Source organism: Panulirus ornatus, chromosome 3 (assembly GCF_036320965.1).
Source record: "Panulirus ornatus isolate Po-2019 chromosome 3, ASM3632096v1, whole genome shotgun sequence".
NCBI classification, from domain to species: Eukaryota; Metazoa; Arthropoda; class Malacostraca; order Decapoda; family Palinuridae; genus Panulirus; species Panulirus ornatus.
The window spans coordinates 114,713-136,117 of NC_092226.1; the positions used below are offsets into that span (position 1 = coordinate 114,713).

At 41.2% G+C, this 21,405-nt stretch overlaps 1 protein-coding gene across 6 annotated transcripts in view; it reads left to right on the top strand.

The window, feature by feature from the left end:
• Positions 1-21,405, top strand: part of LOC139759927 (uncharacterized) — a 50,976-nt gene that overhangs the window by 11,347 nt on the left and 18,224 nt on the right. For 4 of the 6 annotated variants that reach the window (XM_071682589.1, XM_071682570.1, XM_071682562.1 and 1 more), the window contains exon 3: positions 11,864-12,132. In XM_071682589.1, coding sequence (XP_071538690.1) covers positions 11,864-12,132 — 269 coding nt within the window. The remainder of the gene's footprint in view (positions 1-11,863; positions 12,133-21,405) is intronic. The other 2 variants (XM_071682603.1, XM_071682595.1) reach the window with 1 other exon arrangement.

Consider the following 21,405-nt stretch of genomic DNA (forward strand, 5'->3'; position numbering starts at 1 on the left):
AGACTTCATACTTGCCCCTCTTTCCAAAACTCTTGCATTTACCTCCCTAACAACCCCATCCATAAACAAATTAAACAACCATGGAGACATCACACACCCCTGCCACAAACCTACATTCACTGAGAACCAATCACTTTCCTCTCTTCCTACACGTACACATGCCTTACATCCTCGATAAAAACTTTTCACTGCTTCTAACAACTTTCCTCCCACACCATATATTCTTAATACCTTCCACAGAGCATCTCTATCAACTCTATCATATGCCTTCTCCAGATCCATAAATGCTACACACAAATCCATTTGCTTTTCTAAGTATTTCTCACATACATTCTTCAAAGCAAACACCTGATCCACACATCCTCTACCACTTCTGAAACCACACTGCTCTACCCCAATCTGATGCTCTGTACATGCCTTCACCCTCTCAATCAATACCCTCCCATATAATTTACCAGGAATACTCAACAAACTTATACCTCTGTAATTTGAGCACTCACTCTTATCCCCTTTGCCTTTGTACAATGGCACTATGCACGCATTCCGCCAATCCTCTGGCACCTCACCATGAGTCATACATACATTAAATAACCTTACCAACCAGTCAACAATACAGTCACCCCCTTTTTTAATAAATTCCACTGCAATACCATCCAAACCTGCTGCCTTGCCGGCTTTCATCTTCCGCAAAGCTTACTTGTGTATATCTCGTTTTAAACCAGGTATTCCCAGTCACCAGTCCTTTTTCAGCATACAAATCTACAAGCTCTTCGCCATATCCATTTACAACACTGAACACCCTATGTACACCAATTATAACCTCGACTTTCACATTACTCACTTTTGCATTCAAGTCACCCATCAATATAACTCAGTCTCGTCCCCTAAAGCTGCTCCCAAAACACTTGCCTCATGATCTTTCTTCTCATAACCAGGTGCATAGGCACCAATAATCACCCATCTCTCTCCGTCCACTTTCAGTTTTACCCATATCAATCTAGAGTTTACTATCTTACACTATCACATACCCCCACAACTCCTGTGGGAGTTATATATACATGTACACATTCATACTTGCTTGCCATCATCCATTCCTGATGCCACCCTGCCCCACAGGAAACAGCACAAAATGCATGATAGAAAAAAAAAAAATATGTATATTTATTCTCACCTACACCTGATCAGTGCCCCTTGCATCAATAAGGTTGTGCCAGGAAACAGACAAAGAAAGGCCAAATCCGCTCACATCCATCCACGAGCTGTCATATGTAATGTACAGAAAGTACAGCTATCTATTCAAATTCAGGCCTCATAGACCTTTCCATGGTTTAACCCATATGTTTCACATACCCTAGTTCAGACCATTGACACCACATTGACCCCAGTATAGCACATTCTTCCAATTCCTGCATGTTCAGCCCCTAATCATTCAAAATCTTTTTCACTCCATCCTTCCATCTCCAATTTGGTCTCCCTGCTCTCCTTGTTCTGCTCTCCTCTTTCCCTCCACCTCTGTCACCTATATCCTCTTTTTCAAACTTTCCTCACTCACTCTCACCATATCTCCAAATCATTTCAGCACACCCTCTTCTGCTTTCTCAACCACACTTCTTTTACTACCACATATCTCTCTTACTCTTTCATTGCTTATTTGATGAAACCACCTCACACCATATATTGTCCTAAACATTTTATTTCCAACACATCCACCCTCTTCTACACAACCTTATCAACAGCCTATGCCTCGCAATTATATGATATTGTTGGAACTACAATTCCTTCATACATACCCACTTTTGCAGTCCTAGATAACGTGCTTTCCACAAATTGTTCTGTGCTCCCAGAACCATCACCCCCTCCCCCACACTATGACTCACATCTGCTTCCATGGTTCCATATGCTGCCAAGTCCACTCCCAGATATCTAAAACACTTCACATCCTCCAATTTTTCTCCATTCACACTTACATCCCAACTAACTTGCCCATTAACATTGCTAACTTAATAACCTTGCTTTTACTCACGTTTACTCTCAGCTTTCTCCTTTCACACACTCCTCCAAACTCAGTCACAAACTTCTGTAGTTTCTCACTTGAATCAGCCACCAATGCTGTATCATCAGCAAAGAACAACTGGCTCACTTCCTAGTCTTTTTCATCCCTCACAGACTGCATACTCACCCCGCCATCCATGACTTGCATTTACCTCCCTCACCACCTCATCCATAAACAAATTGAACAACCATGGTGACATCACACATCACTACTGCAGACCAACAGTCACTTGGAACCATTCACTGTCCCCTCATCCTACTCGTACACGTGCCTTGCACCCATGATAAAAACTTCTCACAGCTTCTAGCAACTTACCTCCATCACCATTAATTCTTAATACCTTCCACATAACATCTCTATCACCCCTATCATATGTCTTCTCCAGATTTATAATTTTTTTTTTCTTTTTTTTCTTTTTTTTGTCGCTGTCTCCCACGTTTGCGAGGTAGCGCAAGGAAACAGACGAAGGAAATGGCCCAACCCACCCCCATACACATGTATATACATACGTCCACACATGCAAATATACATACCTACACAGCTTTCCATGGTTTACCCCAGACGCTTCACATGCCCTGATTCAAATCCACTGACAGCACGTCAACCCCGGTACACCACATCGATCCAATTCACTCTATTCCTTGCCCTCCTTTCACCCTCCTGCATGTTCAGGCCCAGATCACACAAAATCTTTTTCACTCCATCTTTCCACCTCCAATTTGGTCTCTCACTTCTCCTCGTTCCCTCCACCTCCAACACATATATCCTCTTGGTCAATCTTTCCTCACTCATTCTCTCCATGTGCCCAAACCATTTCAAAACACCCTCTTCTGCTCTCTCAACCACGCTCTTTTTATTTCCACACATCTCTCTTACCCTTACGTTACTTACTCGATCAAACCACCTCACACCACACATTGTCCTCAAACATCTCATTTCCAGCACATCCACCCTCCTACGCACAACTCTATCCATAGCCCACGCCTCGCAACCATACAAAATTGATGGAACCACTATTCCTTCAAACATACCCATTTTTGCTTTCCGAGATAATGTTCTCGACTTCCACACATTCTTCAAGGCTCCCAGGATTTTCGCCCCCTCCCCCACCCTATGATCCACTTCCGCTTCCATGGTTCCATCCGCTGCCAGATCTAAAACTCTTTACTTCCTCCAGTTTTTCTCCATTCAAACTTGCCTCCCAATTGACTTGACCCTCAACCGTACTGTACCTAATAACCTTGCTCTTATTCACATTTACTCTTAACTTTCTTCTTTCACACACTTTACCAAACTCAGTCACTAGCTTCTGCAGTTTCTCACATGAATCAGCCACCAGCGCTGTATCATCAGCGAACAACAACTGACTCACTTCCCAAGCTCTCTCATCCACAACAGACTTCATACTTGCCCCTCTTTCCATATATATATATATATATATATATATATATATATATATATATATATATGGGAGCGGGGGGCTGGAAATCCTCCCCTCTCGTTTTTTTTATTTTTTTTTTTAATTTTCCAAAAGAAGGAACAGAGAAGAGGGCCAGGTGAGGATATTTCCTCAAAGGCCCAGTCCTCAGTTCTTAACGCTACCTCGCTATTGCGGGAAATAGCGAATAGTATGAAAAAAAAAAATAATATATATATATATATATATATATATATATATATATATATATATATATATATATATATATCCCCAACAGACTTCATACTTGCCCCTCTTTCCAAAACTCTTGCATTTACCTCCCTAACAACCCCATCCATAAACAAATTAAACAACCATGGAGACATCACACACCCCTGCCGCAAACCTACATTCACTGAGAACCAATCACTTTCCTCTCTTCCTACACGTGCACATGCCTTACATCCTCGATAAAAATTTTTCACTGCTTCTAACAACTTGCCTCCCACACCATATATTCTTAATACCTTCCACAGAGCATCTCTATCAACTCTATCATATGCCTTCTCCAGATCCATAAATGCTACATACAAATCCATTTGCTTTTCTAAGTATTTCTCACATACATTCTTCAAAGCAAACACCTGATCCACACATCCTCTACCACTTCTGAAACCACACTGCTCTTCCCCAATCTGATGCGACAAAGTATAATAAAAAAAAAAAAAAAAAATAATAATATATATATATATATATATATATATATATATATATATATATGGTGTGGGAGGCAAGTTGTTAGAAGCAGTGAAAAGTTTTTATCGAGGATGTAAGGCATGTGTACGTGTAGGAAGAGAGGAAAGTGATTGGTTCTCAGTGAATGTAGGTTTGCGGCAGGGGTGTGTGATGTCTCCATGGTTGTTTAATTTGTTTATGGATGGGGTTGTAAGGGAGGTAAATGCAAGAGTCCTGGAAAGAGGGGCAAGTATGAAGTCTGTTGGGGATGAGAGAGCTTGGGAAGTGAGTCAGTTGTTGTTCGCTGATGATACAGCGCTGGTGGCTGATTCATGTGAGAAACTGCAGAAGCTGGTGACTGAGTTTGGTAAAGTGTGTGGAAGAAGAAAGTTGAGAGTAAATGTGAATAAGAGCAAGGTTATTAGGTACAGTAGGGGTGAGGGTCAAGTCAATTGGGAGGTGAGTTTGAATGGAGAAAAACTGGAGGAAGTGAAGTGTTTTAGATATCTGGGAGTGGATCTGTCAGCGGATGGAACCATGGAAGCGGAAGTGGATCATAGGGTGGGGGAGGGGGCGAAAATTTTGGGAGCCTTGAAAAATGTGTGGAAGTCGAGAACATTATCTCGGAAAGCGAAAATGGGTATGTTTGAGGGAATAGTGGTTCCAACAATGTTGTATGGTTGCGAGGCGTGGGCTATGGATAGAGATGTGCGCAGGAGGATGGATGTGCTGGAAATGAGATGTTTGAGGACAATGTGTGGTGTGAGGTGGTTTGATCGAGTAAGTAACGTAAGGGTAAGAGAGATGTGTGGAAATAAAAAGAGCGTGGTTGAGAGAGCAGAAGAGGGTGTTTTGAAATGGTTTGGGCACATGGAGAGAATGAGTGAGGAGAGATTGACCAAGAGGATATATGTGTCGGAGGTGGAGGGAACGAGGAGAAGAGGGAGACCAAATTGGAGGTGGAAAGATGGAGTGAAAAAGATTTTGTGTGATCGGGGCCTGAACATGCAGGAGGGTGAAAGGAGGGCAAGGAATAGAGTGAATTGGAGTCATGTGGTATACAGGGGTTGACGTGCTGTCAGTAATAAGTATAAAAAAAAAAAAAAAAAAAAATATATATATATATATATTTTTTTTTTTTTTTTTTATTTTGCTTTGTCGCTGTCTCCCGCGTTTGCGAAGTAGCGCAAGGAAACAGACGAAAGAAATGGCCTAACCCACCCCCATACACATGTATATACATACCTCCACACACGCAAATATGCATACCTACACAGCTTTCCATGGTTTACCCCAGACGCTTCACATGCCCTGATTCAATCCACTGACAGCACGTCAACCCCGGTACACCACATCAATCCAATCCACTCTATTCCTTGCCCTCCTTTCACCCTCCTGCATGTTCAGGCCCCAATCACACAAAATCTTTTTCACTCCATCCTTCCACCTCCAATTTGGTCTCCCACTTCTCCTCGTTCCCTCCACCTCCGACACATATATCCTCTTGGTCAATCTTTCCTCACTCACTCTCTCCATTTATAAATATTTCATACAAATCCATCTGTTTTTCTAAGTATTTCTCCCACACATTTTTCAAAGCGAACACCGATCCACATACCCTCTACCATTTCTGAAAACCCACTGCTTCTCCCAGTCTGATATCCTGTACATTCCTTCACCCTCTCAATCAGTATCCTACTTTACGAGTTACTACGTATACTCAGCAAACTTATACCTCTATAGTTTGAACACTCACCTTTATCCCTCTTACCTTAATACAGTGGCACTATACATGCATTCTGCCAAACCTCATTGAATATCCTTACCAACCAATTACTAACACAGTCACCCCCTTTCTTAATAAATTTAGCAGCAGTACCATCCACTACAGCTACCTCATCACATTTTATCTTATACAAGGCTTTCACCACCTTTTCTCTCTTCACAAAACCACTCTCTGTGACTCACTTTGCATACCTCCCTGGCCATAACACCCTACATCTGGCACTCTATCATCATACACATTTAACAATCCTTTAAAATTCTCATTCCATCTCACTTCATCACTACCTGTTATCACTTCCCATTTTACCCCCTTCACAGATATTCCCATTTGTTCTCTTGTTTTGAGAAATTAATAACCTTCTTCCAAAACATCTTTTTATTCTCCCTAAAGTTTAATGATACCCAAATTCGCCCCTTGTATTTTCCTCTTGACTTCCTGCTGCTTTCTCTTGTACATCTCTTAATCATTTGCAATCCTTTCTTGTAAATACCACCCAAATGCCTCTCTTTACCCTTTCCCTAGCATCGTTATCTCTTCATGCCACCACTTACTACTCTTTCACATGCAAGATGCATTTCTTGTACATGCTATCACGGCTTCCCTAAATTCCCCCCATTCTTCACCCACTTCTCTCACTTCATTTACTCTCACCTTTTGCCATTCTACACTCAATATCTGTTGATATTTCTTCATACAAGTCTCCTTTCTAAGCTGACGTACTCTCACCACTCTCTTCTCCCTGACATTGTTTCCTCTTATTCGAAAACACACAAATCCTCAGTCTTGCCTCCACTAGATAGTGATCATATACATCCAAAAGTCTCTCTTTTACAGACATATAAATTGATATGTAATCTGTAATGTTATTGTCCATTTCTCCTATTCACATATGTATACTTATGTATATTTCTATTCTTAAACCTTGTATTATTCTTCCTTACCCTGGAATTCCCAGTCACCATTCATTATTCAGCACACAAATTCACAAGCTCTTCACCATTTCCATTAATAACACTGTATATTTCATGCATCCCAATTATACCCTCAATTGCCACATTACTTACCTTTGCATTTAAATCACCCATCACTAATACCTGGTCTCGTACATCAAAACTGCTGACACACTCACTCAGCTGCTCCTGAAACATTTGCTTCTCATGGCCAGTTGCATCAGCACCAGAAATCACCCATCTCTTGCCATCCACTTTAAGTTTTACCCACATCAATCGAGAATTTGCTTCTTTACAGTCCATTGCACACTCCCACAACTCCTACCTCACTAATGGTGCTACTCCTTCCTTAGCTCTTGTCCTCTCACCAACCCCTAACTTTACTCTTAAGACACCTCCGAACCATTCTTCCCCTTTACCCTTGAGTTTGTTCATTCAGAGCCAGAACATCCAGATTTCTTTCCTCAAACATACTACCAATTTCTCCTCTCTTCTCATCTTGGTTGCATCCACACACATTCAGACACCCCAGTCCGAGCCTTCAATTGAAATGCAAGAAGGGAAAGGGTTCCAGGCCCCTACTTCTTCCCCCTTTAGTCACCTTTTATAACATGCAGGGAATACATGAATAGAATTCATTCTCCCCTACTTCAGGGATATATCTGTGCTATGTTTGATTAAAGACAATTTAGCAATATTTCTATCCTTACTGAGTTATTGTATATGATAACCCCAGCATTTTTTTTTTTTTATTATACTTTGTCGCTGTCTCCCGCGTTTGCGAGGTAGCGCAAGGAAACAGACGAAAGAAATGGCCCAACCCCCCCCCATACACATGTATATACATACGTCCACACACGCAAATATACATACCTACACAGCTTTCCATGGTTTACCCCAGACGCTTCACATGCCCTGCTTCAATCCACTGACAGCACGTCAACCCCGGTATACCACATCGCTCCAATTCACTCTATTCCTTGCCCTCCTTTCACCCTCCTGCATGTTCAGGCCCCGATCACACAAAATCTTTTTCACTCCATCTTTCCACCTCCAATTTGGTCTCCCTCTTCTCCTTGTTCCCTCCACCTCCGACACATATATCCTCTTGGTCAATCTTTCCTCACTCATCCTCTCCATGTGCCCAAACCACTTCAAAACACCCTCTTCTGCTCTCTCAACCACGCTCTTTTTATTTCCACACATCTCTCTTACCCTTACGTTACTCACTCGATCAAACCACCTCACACCACACATTGTCCTCAAACATCTCATTTCCAGCACATCCATCCTCCTGCGCACAACTCTATCCATAGCCCACGCCTCGCAACCATACAACATTGTTGGAACCACTATTCCTTCAAACATACCCATTTTTGCTTTCCGAGATAATGTTCTCGACTTCCACACATTCTTCAAGGCCCCCAGGATTTTCGCCCCCTCCCCCACCCTATGATCCACTTCCGCTTCCATGGTTCCATCCGCTGCCAGATCCACTCCCAGATATCTAAAACACTTCACTTCCTCCAGTTTTTCTCCATTCAAACTCACCTCCCAATTGACTTGACCCTCAACCCTACTGTACCTAATAACCTTGCTCTTATTCACATTTACTCTTAACTTTCTTCTTCCACACACTTTACCAAACTCAGTCACCAGCTTCTGCAGTTTCTCACATGAATCAGCCACCAGCGCTGTATCATCAGCGAACAACAACTGACTCACTTCCCAAGCTCTCTCATCCCCAACAGACTTCATACTTGCCCCTCTTTCCAAAACTCTTGCATTTACCTCCCTAACAACCCCATCCATAAACAAATTAAACAACCATGGAGACATCACACACCCCTGCCGCAAACCTACATTCACTGAGAACCAATCACTTTCCTCTCTTCCTACACGTACACATGCCTTACATCCTCGATAAAAACTTTTCACTGCTTCTAATAACTTTCCTCCCACACCATATATTCTTAATACCTTCCACAGAGCATCTCTATCAACTCTATCATATGCCTTCTCCAGATCCATAAATGCTACATACAAATCCATTTGCTTTTCTAAGTATTTCTCACATACATTCTTCAAAGCAAACACCTGATCCACACATCCTCTACCACTTCTGAAACCACACTGCTCTTCCCCAATCTGATGCTCTGTACATGCCTTCACCCTCTCAATCAATACCCTCCCATATAATTTACCAGGAATACTCAACAAACTTATACCTCTGTAATTTGAGCACTCACTCTTATCCCCTTTGCCTTTGTACAATGGCACTATGCACGCATTCCGCCAATCTTCAGGCACCTCACCATGAGTCATACATACATTAAATAACCTTACCAACCAGTCAACAATACAGTCACCCCCTTTTTTAATAAATTCCACTGCAATACCATCCAAACCTGCTGCCTTGCCGGCTTTCATCTTCCGCAAAGCTTTCACTACCTCTTCTCTGTTTACCAAATCATTTTCCCTAACCCTCTCACTTTGCACACCACCTCGACCAAAACACCCTATATCTGCCACTCTATCATCAAACACAGTAATTTGATAACCAGAGTCGGTGAGGTTGACAAGTACGTATTATATTAGGTTCTTTACCATACCTCACACTGCTTTTGTGTTGTTTAACCCTGATATTGAGAACCTTACCAGTATGACTAGCGGAAAACTGATCTTACTCTTTACAGGGGATATTGTACACACAGCCCTTCTCAGTACTTACAGAATATCTTGTAAGATTTTTCCCAATCATATAATTATTGCTGATGAGTACATTAACATTAAAAGTTTTTAACAAAATAGGAACATTAAGCAAGTTCTTAAAGTATGGCAATACTAAAAATTTTTTGTTCACAAATGGTTCTTTAGCTTGAACATTGTAGAAAGACTTTATCAAGATTACAGGCTGAATCATGGAAATGTTTGGGATGCTGTAATCTGTAACCAGTATCAGTAATGTTGCAGAGTTCATCATCAATGAATTCTGGACTACATATGTAATATGCTCCAAGAAACATTGATGAAAACACAGAGCCTTTCACTTCATTATGATGAGTAGAGTAATAGTAAAACATTATGCCAGCAGTCCATGTGTGGGTGAGGCAAAAAGAAAAGACAGCTATCTGGGTCAAAGGAGTGCAACTTGACAACTAGTGAAGTGCTGGCTCACTATGCAGATGTCACTAATCCTTCCAATACCTAGGCAGGTAGTACCAATAATATACCTCCCTAGTTGGTGGCTGCTTACTGACTTACTTACTTACTTACTATTGACTTCTTATCTTGCAATTTTGGTGCCACCCACTTTTGAGCTAGATTCTTTATTGTTCCGTTGTCAACCGCTGTGTCTACCTTTTCTCAAAGTCCCCCTTTTTGCTAGAAAACAATATTTCTTTATGCTTTGCGCTTTTCTAAACCTTTCATCAACCAATCCATAAATTTCCTTATTACTGTATACTAGACAGTGCATATTGCTCTTTCTATTACTTTATTCAATTCCCTGTCTACCTCTATTAATAAAGCCCTAGGTCTGCGTGCCACTCTATCATTCTTCATACTCTATGTCTGTTGAATTGTTTGTCCCTCCCCATTATTTTCAATAGATTATGTTTTTTTCATTCCTTTCATCTATTCACCAGCCAGTTGAACATTTTGAATAAAACACTTCAGATTTCATTTGCTTATTAGTAAATTCAGTTTTTCCTCTCATTAAGTGCATTTTGAATCCCTTCCATTAACATGATATTTTGTTCGTTTACAATGCCTGTTTTTTAGTTTACTAACTTCCTCTCTCATCTCATCATATCTTCCATGGTCTTTAACTGGGTCCATAAATGTCTGTACTTCTAATAGCTTAATCTTCTCAAAAGAAATCCAGTTTCTTGATAATTTCAAACAACCTCTCTTACCAGACAACCTCTGGTACTTCATGTTTGGTTTCTTCCTCCTGTTAACTTGTTGAGAACTTAGTAAAATTGTCACCATTTCTTGCCACAGCAAAGTATGATCAGGAGCAGACGAACAATAGGCTCATGCATTCACTTTCATTCTTTGTCTTTCTTGTATAATACACCGAAACTAGAGCCCCTCATCTAGAGTCAAGCCCCAGACACCTTTCTGTAGTTCCCTCTGACTGCTTCATATGCCGTGGTTCAGCCCATTGAGAGTATGGCACCCCTTATATGCCACATTGCTCCAGTTTACTCTGTCCTATGTATGACTGTTGCCATCCTGAATGTTTAGGCCCATTAACTCAGAGACTATTTTGTTCTATTCGTCCATCATCTCAGTTCCCCCTACCTCACTGCATCTTCCACTTTTACATGTTTGTATTCTTAGTCAGTCTCTCTTTGTTTATCTTCTTATGTCCAGACCATTTCAGCACACCCAGGTTAGCTCTTTCAGTTATACTCTGCCTACTGCCACAGGTTAGCTCTTTCAGTTATACTCTGCCTACTGCCACACCTCACTCTTGCACTGTCATTCTTTGCATGATCAACCTTCCTCACACCACATAACATCCTCTCTCCTCATTTCTTTTGCATTGAGATCCTAGACACATCCATAAAACACCATCAGGACTACTATACCTTTAAACATGCCCATCTTTGCCTTTACAGACACTGATCTCTTCTTTCACACACTCCTTAGTGCCCTTGCCCCACCTTATGACTCACCATATGACTCACTTCAGTCTCTATAGTTCCATCCACTACCAAGTTCAACAGATTATCTAAAGCACTTTGCTTCTTTCAGATTTTCAGATCCTTCCCAGCTAGACACTCTCAAACCATCATGCCTTATCTCTGCTGTGTCTCATCTTACTTTTAATGATGTTCACTCTTAGCTCTATCCCATCACACACTCCCAAACTCATCACTAGCTTCTTATTTATATATTTGTTAACTTTGCAGGTAAAGTATATCAAAAATGGTCCGGGGATATGATTCATCTACTGATTGCAGAAATTGATCGTCTTTGTCACAAATTTCGAGATGGAAAGTATACAATGAAAATGCTGTATGAGGATGCTAGTATAAAACTTTTCGAAGCTGGATATGAAGCTAATGCATACAGAGTAGAGAAGAAGTGGAACAACCTAGTCTCAACATACAGGAATGTGCTGAACAGAGTGAATACATATGGGGAGGATGCCATTACAAGAAGATATGATTATTTTGAGGTAAAGTATTACCAGTTTATGAAATGTAAAGGCCATGGATGCAATCTAAAGTTAATGAATGTTATAAGCATTGAATGTGATGTTGAATACTTTTTTTTTTCTTTTTTTTTGCTTTGTCGCTGTCTCCCGCGTTTGCGAGGTAGCGCAAGGAAACAGACGAAAGAAATGGCCCAACCCACCCCCATACACATGTATATACATACGTCCACACACGCAAATATACATACCTACACAGCTTTCCATGGTTTACCCCAGACGCTTCACATGCCTTGATTCAATCCACTGACAGCACGTCAACCCCGGTATACCACATCGCTCCAATTCACTCTATGCCTTGCCCTCCTTTCACCCTCCTGCATGTTCAGTGATAATTCTCAGCCATGTTTTTTATGATTTCGAAATATTACCATAATTTTTTATTTATTTTATTTTTTTTTTTTTTTTTTTTCTCGCTGTCTCCCGCGTTTGCGAGGTAGCGCAAGGAAACAGACAAAAGAAATGGCCCAACCCACCCCCATACACATGTATATACATACGTCCACACACGCAAATATACATACCTACACAGCTTTCCATGGTTTACCCCAGATGCTTCACATGCCTTGATTCAATCCACTGACAGCACGTCAACCCCGGTATACCACATCGCTCCAATTCACTCTATTCCTTGCCCTCCTTTCACCCTCCTGCATGTTCAGGCCCCGATCACACAAAATCTTTTTCACTCCATCTTTCCACCTCCAATTTGGTCTCCCTCTTCTCCTCGTTCCCTCCACCTCCGACACATATATCCTCTTGGTCAATCTTTCCTCACTCATTCTCTCCATGTGCCCAAACCATTTCAAAACACCCTCTTCTGCTCTCTCAACCACGCTCTTTTTATTTCCACACATCTCTCTTACCCTTACGTTACTTACTCGATCAAACCACCTCACGCCACACATTGTCCTCAAACATCTCATTTCCAGCACATCCATCCTCCTGCGCACAACTCTATCCATAGCCCACGCCTCGCAACCATACAACATTGTTGGAACCACTATTCCTTCAAACATACCCATTTTTGCTTTCCGAGATAATGTTCTCAACTTCCACACATTCTTCAAGGCTCCCAGAATTTTCGCCCCCTCCCCCACCCTATGATCCACTTCCGCTTCCATGGTTCCATCCGCTGCCAGATCCACTCCCAGATATCTAAAACACTTCACTTCCTCCAGTTTTTCTCCATTCAAACTCACCTCCCAATTGACTTGACCCTCAACCTTACTGTACCTAATAACCTTGCTCTTATTCACATTTACTCTTAACTTTCTTCTTTCACACACTTTACCAAACTCAGTCACCAGCTTCTGCAGTTCCTCACATGAATCAGCCACCAGCGCTGTATCATCAGCGAACAGCAACTGACTCACTTCCCAAGCTCTCTCATCCACAACAGACTTCATACTTGCCCCTCTTTCCAAAACTCTTGCATTCACCTCCCTAACAACCCCATCCATAAACAAATTAAACAACCATGGAGACATCACACACCCCTACCGCAAACCTACATTCACTGAGAACCAATCACTTTCCTCTCTTCCTACACGTACACATGCCTTACATCCTCGATAAAAACTTTTCACTGCTTCTAACAACTTGCCTCCCACACCATATATTCTTAATACCTTCCACAGAGCATCTCTATCAACTCTATCATATGCCTTCTCCAGATCCATAAATGCTACATACAAATCCATTTGCTTTTCTAAGTATTTCTCACATACATTCTTCAAAGCAAACACCTGATCTGTTTATCATTATTACTCCAATTCCCAGTTTGTTGAGGTTGGTCTGGTTCATCCAACTTCAGAACTCTCTGATACACATCTTCAACCTATGTTCAGTGTGCTTTAAGTGAAATGTAGCCTTTCACACTTACATAAGTGTTCTTAACTTTTTTGCATTACACACTGAGTTTATATCACCATCTCCAGTCATACAACTTCTGTACACAAAATGCTTTTTTTGCTTCCAATCCTAAGTCATTTTTCCTGCCTCCATATGTGAAATACCTTTTGCCCTGATTAATTTCCTTGCTATAACTGTCCATATATTTATGGTCTACATCTTTTCCAGGACTTCCATCCGCCACACATTCTACTTGATCACATAATCTATCTTTTTTCTTTTTTTCATTATAATTTGATGCTGTCTCCCACGTTAGCGTGGTAGCACAAGGAAGCAGACAAAAGAATGACCCAACCCACCCACATACACATGTATATACATACATGTCCACACACACTCACATATAAATACCTATACATTTCAACATTTACGTATATATACAGACATATGTACTCGTGTACATGATTCGTACTTGCTGCCTTTATTCATTCCTGTCGCCACCTCGCCACACATGAAATGACACCCCCCTCCCTCCCGCATGGGTGTGAGTTAGTGCTAGGAAAAGACAACAAATTCCACATTCGTTCACACTCACTCTCTAGCTGTCATGTATAATGCATCGAAAACCACAGCTCCCTTTCCACATCCAGGCCCCACAAAACTTTCCATGGTTTACCCCAGATGCTTCACATTCCCTAGTTCAATCCACTGACAGCATGTTGACCTTGGTATACCACAGTTCACTCTATTCCTTGCATGCCTTTCACCCTCCTGTTCAGGCCCCAATAGCTCAAAATCTTTTTCACTCCATCCTTCCAACTCCAATTTGGTCTCCCACTTCTCATTCCCTCCACCTCTGACACATATATCCTCCTTGTCAAATCTGTCTATTTATCTATCTATATCTCTGTTGCCCATTCCCTCTGGGAACTCCCATAAAGGGGTGGCCATGGCGCAGCCTTCTGTTTCCATGCTAAATTTCATATAAGATGCATCCATTTTATCACATTTTCTCCTCTATACTTCAGCATTTGAGCTGTACTCCCATCCACTCCAGGTGCCTTTCCTACCTTCAGCCTCACTGTTGCCCTTCTTACCTCCCTTTTTGCTATAGGCCCTTGTACTTGTATCCTCTTCCTTCCATCCTCCATACCCATGCATGTAATAGCTGCTGCCTCCCCTTCTTCCACATTTCATCAGTTCATCAAAATACTCTTTCCATCTTCATTTCACTTCCTCCTTTTGATTCAGAAACACCCCTTCTTTACTTCTCACATCAACATTTCCTCTCTTATATCCACCTCTTTCCTTTTTCACCTCCTCTAGTATAGTTTCATTTTTTTTTTTTTTTTTTTTTTTTTTTTTTTTTTTTGCTGTCTCCCGCGTTTGCAAGGTAGCGCAAGGAAACAGACGAAAGAAATGGCCCAACCCACCCCCATACACATCTATATACATACGTCCACACACGCAAATATACATACCTACACAGCTTTCCATGGTTTACCCCAGACGCTTCACATGCCTTGATTCAATCCACTGACAGCACGTCAACCCCGGTATACCACATCGCTCCAATTCACTCTATTCCTTGCCCTCCTTTCACCCTCCTGCATGTTCAGGCCCCGATCACACAAAATCTTTTTCACTCCATCTTTCCACCTCCAATTTGGTCTCCCTCTTCTCCTCGTTCCCTCCACCTCCGACACATATATCCTCTTGGTCAATCTTTCCTTACTCATTCTCTCCATGTGCCCAAACCATTTCAAAACACCCTCTTCTGCTCTCTCAACCACGCTCTTTTTATTTCCACACATCTCTCTTACCCTTACGTTACTTACTCGATCAAACCACCTCACACCACACATTGACCTCAAACATCTCATTTCCAGCACATCCATCCTCCTGCGCACAACTCTATCCATAGTCCCACGCCTCGCAACCATACAACATTGTTGGAACCACTATTCCTTCAAACATACCCATTTTTGCTTTCCGAGATAATGTTCTTGACTTCCACACATTCTTCAAGGCTCCCAGAATTTTCGCCCCCTCCCCCACCCTATGATCCACTTCCGCTTCCATGGTTCCATCCGCTGCCAGATCCACTCCCAGATATCTAAAACACTTCACTTCCTCCAGTTTTTCTCCATTCAAACTCACCTCCCAATTGACTTGACCCTCAACCCTACTGTACCTAATAACCTTGCTCTTATTCACATTTACTCTTAACTTTCTTCTTTCACACACTTTACCAAACTCAGTCACCAGCTTCTGCAGTTTCTCACATGAATCAGCCACCAGCGCTGTATCATCAGCGAACAACAACTGACTCACTTCCCAAGCTCTCTCATCCCCAACAGACTTCATACTTGCCCCTCTTTCCAAAACTCTTGCATTCACCTCCCTAACAACCCCATCCATATTATCTCAAAACTTTTTCTTAACTTCCTTCCAAAATCTTCATCAACTCTTTCTTTGCTTTTCTGTATCAGCTCCTTAACATTCACTTTCATATTTTATATTCTTCCCACCTCCTTTGCTGAACTTCCACTGGTACATATATCGAGCAGTCTATCATATGCTTTTTTCTTCTCTTCCACAACATTTCTTATATCTTATGTCCACCATGCATTACCCATTTTATTCCTGTATCTTAGTACCTTGTATCCAACAACTGATTCTACATCTTTTAATAGCATTTCTCTAAACATTTAAACACCTCATTCACACATGACTGCATTCTTACATTCACTGCACTTCCATCTAAGCTTTCACTTATTTTCAAAACCTTCACCCCCTCCCCCACCCTGTTACTCACTTCTGCTTCCATTGTTCCATTCACTGCTAAGTCCACTCCCAGATATCTAAAACACTTCACTTTCTCCAATTTTTCTCTATTCAAACTCACTTCACAATTAACTTGTCCCTCAACCCTACTGAACCTGATAACCTTGCTCTTATTCACATTTACTATCAATTTCCTTCTTTCACACACTTTTCCAAACTCAGTCACCAACTTCTGCAGTTTTTCACTCAAATCAGCCACCAGAGCTGTATCATCAATGAACAACTGACTCACTTCCCAGGCCCTTTCATCCCCAACATACTTCTCACATATTCCCTATATGTTGTAGATGGTTACTAAAAGGGGAGGGAGCGAGGAGCTGGAAATCCTCCCCTCCCATTTTTAATTTTCCAAAAGAAGGAACAGAAAATGAGGCAAATTGCTGATATACCCTTTAAGGCTCAGTCCTCTGTTCTTAACACTACTCTTCTAATGCAGGAAATAGCAAATGATGCATGTGGCATGAGAAAGGTGGGAGGTGGGCATATTGGAAAGGGTAGTGAGTGGTGGGATGAAAAAGTGAAAGTTGTTAGTGAAAGAGAAAAGAAAGGCGTTTGGACAATATTTACAAGGAAGGAGTACAAATGACTGGGAGATATATAAAAGATGCAGCAGGAAGTCATGATGAAGGAGAAAGGGTTGATAAAGAGAGGAAATGAAAGCTGGGGTGAGAGTATCATTAAACTTCAGTGAGAATAAAAAGATGTTTTGGAAGGAGGTGAATAAAGTGGTAACACGAGAACAAATGGCAACATTGGTGAAGGGGACAAGGGGAGAAGTAAAAACATGTAGTAATGGAGTGAGGAGATGGAGTGAGCCTTTTGAAGGTTTGTTGAATGTGTTTGATGATAGAGTGGCACATGTAGGTTGTTTTGGTAGGGTGGTGTGCGATGCAAGAGGGTCAGGGAAATTGGTTTGGTTAAGAGAGAAGAGGTAGTGAAAGCTTTGCGGAAGATGAAATCCAGCAAGGCAGTAGGTTTGGATGGTATTGCAGTTGAATTTATTAAGAAAGAGGGTGACTGTGTTGTTGATTGGTTGGTAAGGATGTTCAATCTATGTTTAGATCATGGTGAAGTGCCCGAGGCTTGGCTCAATGCATGCATAGTGCCATTGTACAAAGGCAAAGTGGATAAAGATGAGTGTTCAAATTACAGAGTTATAAGTTTGTTGAGTATTCCTGGGAAATTATATGGGAGGGTATTGATTGAGAGGGTGAAGGCCTGTACAGAGCATCAAACTGGGGAAGAGCAGTGTGGTTTCAGAAGTGGTGGAGGATGTGTGGATCAGGTGTTTGCTTTGAAGAATGTGTGTGAGAAATACTTAGAAAAACAGATGGATTTGTATGTAGCATTTATGGATCTGGAGAATGCATATAATAGGGTTGATAGAGATGCTTTGTGGAAGGCCTTAAGAGTATATGTTGTGGGAGGTAAGTTGCTAGAAGCAGTGAAAAGTTTTTACCAAGGATGTAAGACGTGTACGAGTAGGAAGAGAAGAAAGTTATTGGTTCCCAGTGAAGGCCAATCTGCAGCAGGGGTGTGTGATGTCGCCATGGATGGTTTTATGATTAATGAACTGGTTGCTGTTATATCCTTCCAGTTCTGTAATATCTCAATTGTTTATTTTCAGCAGAATGACTGCCTAACTTCAATAATTCTTTCTTAATTTTATTTTTTTTTTTATTAGTATACCTTTTCACCAAATCAATTGCCATGACTATCATTTCACATGCTTCCTTGAACAAAACACCACCACATTTGCCACATCAAAACACATTCAACAGTCCTTCGGAGTACTTACAATAAAACCTCCATTATTAGCAGTGCTCAAGGAATCATTTGTTTCACATAAAATTTCCAGTTATTCAGTTTTTTGGTATATCAGTTGATTCAGAAGTTGTAATATCTTGAAATATTTTGCAAAGAGGAAATTTTAAAGTATGTAAGCAAATGCCTCAATCTTCTGCTGATTGGTGATGTGTTAAATAGTCTTCATGCCAGTGTTGAAGTCCTTCATAAATGCTGCCTTGGACTTGCCCTTAGCCAGTCTCTTGTGCAAGTCCATTTTTTTCTTCGTGTTGAAGCTCAAAACATACTTCATGCACTTCCTGGGACTTATAGACAGCTTTGAGGAGCTGTTAAGCAATTGCTGACTGCTTGAAAGAGGCCAGTGTCTACAATCCAGGGTACACAAATACACAAATGTGCAAGACCAGCACACAACACTGCACCAGAGAGCACATGGGAGGTGGTAGACAATCACTAATACCACAAAACCATGGGTTGTTAGTACACTAATAGCTATTGCACACTGCACACAATTTTTTATTTATATTTCATATTCTTTACATTTTGTTTATATAATATTTTACCGGGAGGGGCAACTAAATTGAAAAACATGCTTTGTTTGAATATTTATTTTTCCTAAAATTACCAATAACACATTTTACTGTACTTCATGTCTGCCTGGTACCACTCACCCATTTGCCCTTTCTCTGTTCTTCCCATTTGTTTTCTTGTTTTTTCACATGATATTTTTCATTATGTATTCCATCTTGTTGAGTTGTAAGCTAAAAGAGGAAATTGAACTGGGATATTTGGTTTAAGAAAATATTTATTTATGATACTTGACTGTTGCTTCCTGCACCAGGGAGATAGTGCCAGGAAACAGACAAAGAAAGATCCATCCACCTCTATACACACATATATACATACACACTCATATACGTACATATACATGCATATACATATACATATCCTGCTTCAGTAGTAGTACTACTCCTTCCTTTGCTCATGTCCTCTCACCAACCCCTGACTTTACTCCCAAAACATTCCCAAACCACTCTTCCCCTTTACCCTTGAGCTTCGTTTCACTCAGAGCCAAAAATCCAGGTTCCTTTCCTCAAACATACTACGTATCTCTCCTTTTTCTCACCTGGGTTAGGTTAGGTTATTCTTAATATCTTCCACAGAGCATCTCTATCAACTCTATCATATGCCTTCTCCAGATCCATAAATGCAACATACAAATCCATTTGCTTTACTATGTATTTCTCACATACATTCTTCAAAGCAAACACCTGATCCAGACATCTTCTACCACTTCTGAAACCAAACTGTTCTTTCCAAATCTGATGCTCTGTACATGCCTTCACCCTCTCAATCAATACCCTCCCATATAATTTTCCAGAAATACTCAACAAACCTATACCTCTGTAATTAAAGCTCTCACTTTTATCCCCTTTGACTTTGTACAATGGCATGGCAAGCATTCCGCCAATCCTCAGGCACCTCACCATGAATCATACATCAAATAACCTTACCAATCAGTCAACAATACAGTGACCCTCTTTTTTAATAAATTCCACTGCAATACCATCCAAACCCGCTGCCTTGCCGGCTTTCATCTTCCGCAAAGCTTTCCTACCTCTTCTCTGTTTATCAAATCATTTTCCCTAACCCTCTCACTTTGCACACCACCTCGACCAAAACACCCTATATCTGCCACTCATATCATCAAACACATTCAACAAACCTTCAAAATACTCGCTCCATCTCCTTCTCACAGCACCACTACTTGTTATCACCTCCCCATTAGCCCCCTTAACTGAAGTTCCCATTTGTTCCCTTCTCTTATGCACTTTATTTACCTCCTTCCAAAACATCTTTTTATTATTCTATTTATAATATCATATCTATTTTGCTTTGTCGCTGTCTCCTGCGTTAGCGAGGTAGCGCAAGGAAACAGACAAAAGAATGGCCTAACCCACCCACATACACATGTATATACATACACATCCACACACGCAAGTATACATACCTATACATCTCAATGTATACATCTATAGACACACACAGACATATACATATATACACATGTACATAATTCATACTGTCTGCCTTTATTCATTCCCATCGCCACCTCGCCACACATGGAATAACAACCCCCTCCCCCCTCATGTGTGCGAGGTAGCGCTAGGAAAAGAGAACAAAGGCCCCATTCGTTCACACTCAGTCTCTAGTTGTCATGTAATCTTTTTTTTCTCCCTAAGATTTAAAGATACTCTCTCACCCCAACTCTCATTTGCTCTCTTTTTCACCTCTTGCACCTTTCTCTTGACCTCCTGCCTCTTTCTTTTATACATCTCCCACTCATTTGCATTATTTCCCTGCAAAAATCATCCAAATGCCTCTCTCTTCTCTTTCACTAATAATCTTACTTCTTCATCCCACCACTCACAGCCCTTTCTAATCTGCCCACCTCCCACGCTTCTCATGCCACAAGCATCTTTTGCGCAAGCCATCACTGCTTCCCTAAATACATCCTATTCCTCCCCCACTCCCCTTACGTCCTTTGTTCTCACCTTTTTCCATTCTGTACTCAGTCTCTCCTGGTACTTCCTCACACAAGTCTCCTTCCCAAGCTCACTTACTCTCACCACTCTTTCCACCCCAACATTCTCTCTTCTTTTCTGAAAACCTCTACAAATCTTCACCCTCGCCTCCACAAGATAATGATCAGACATCCCCCCAGTTGCA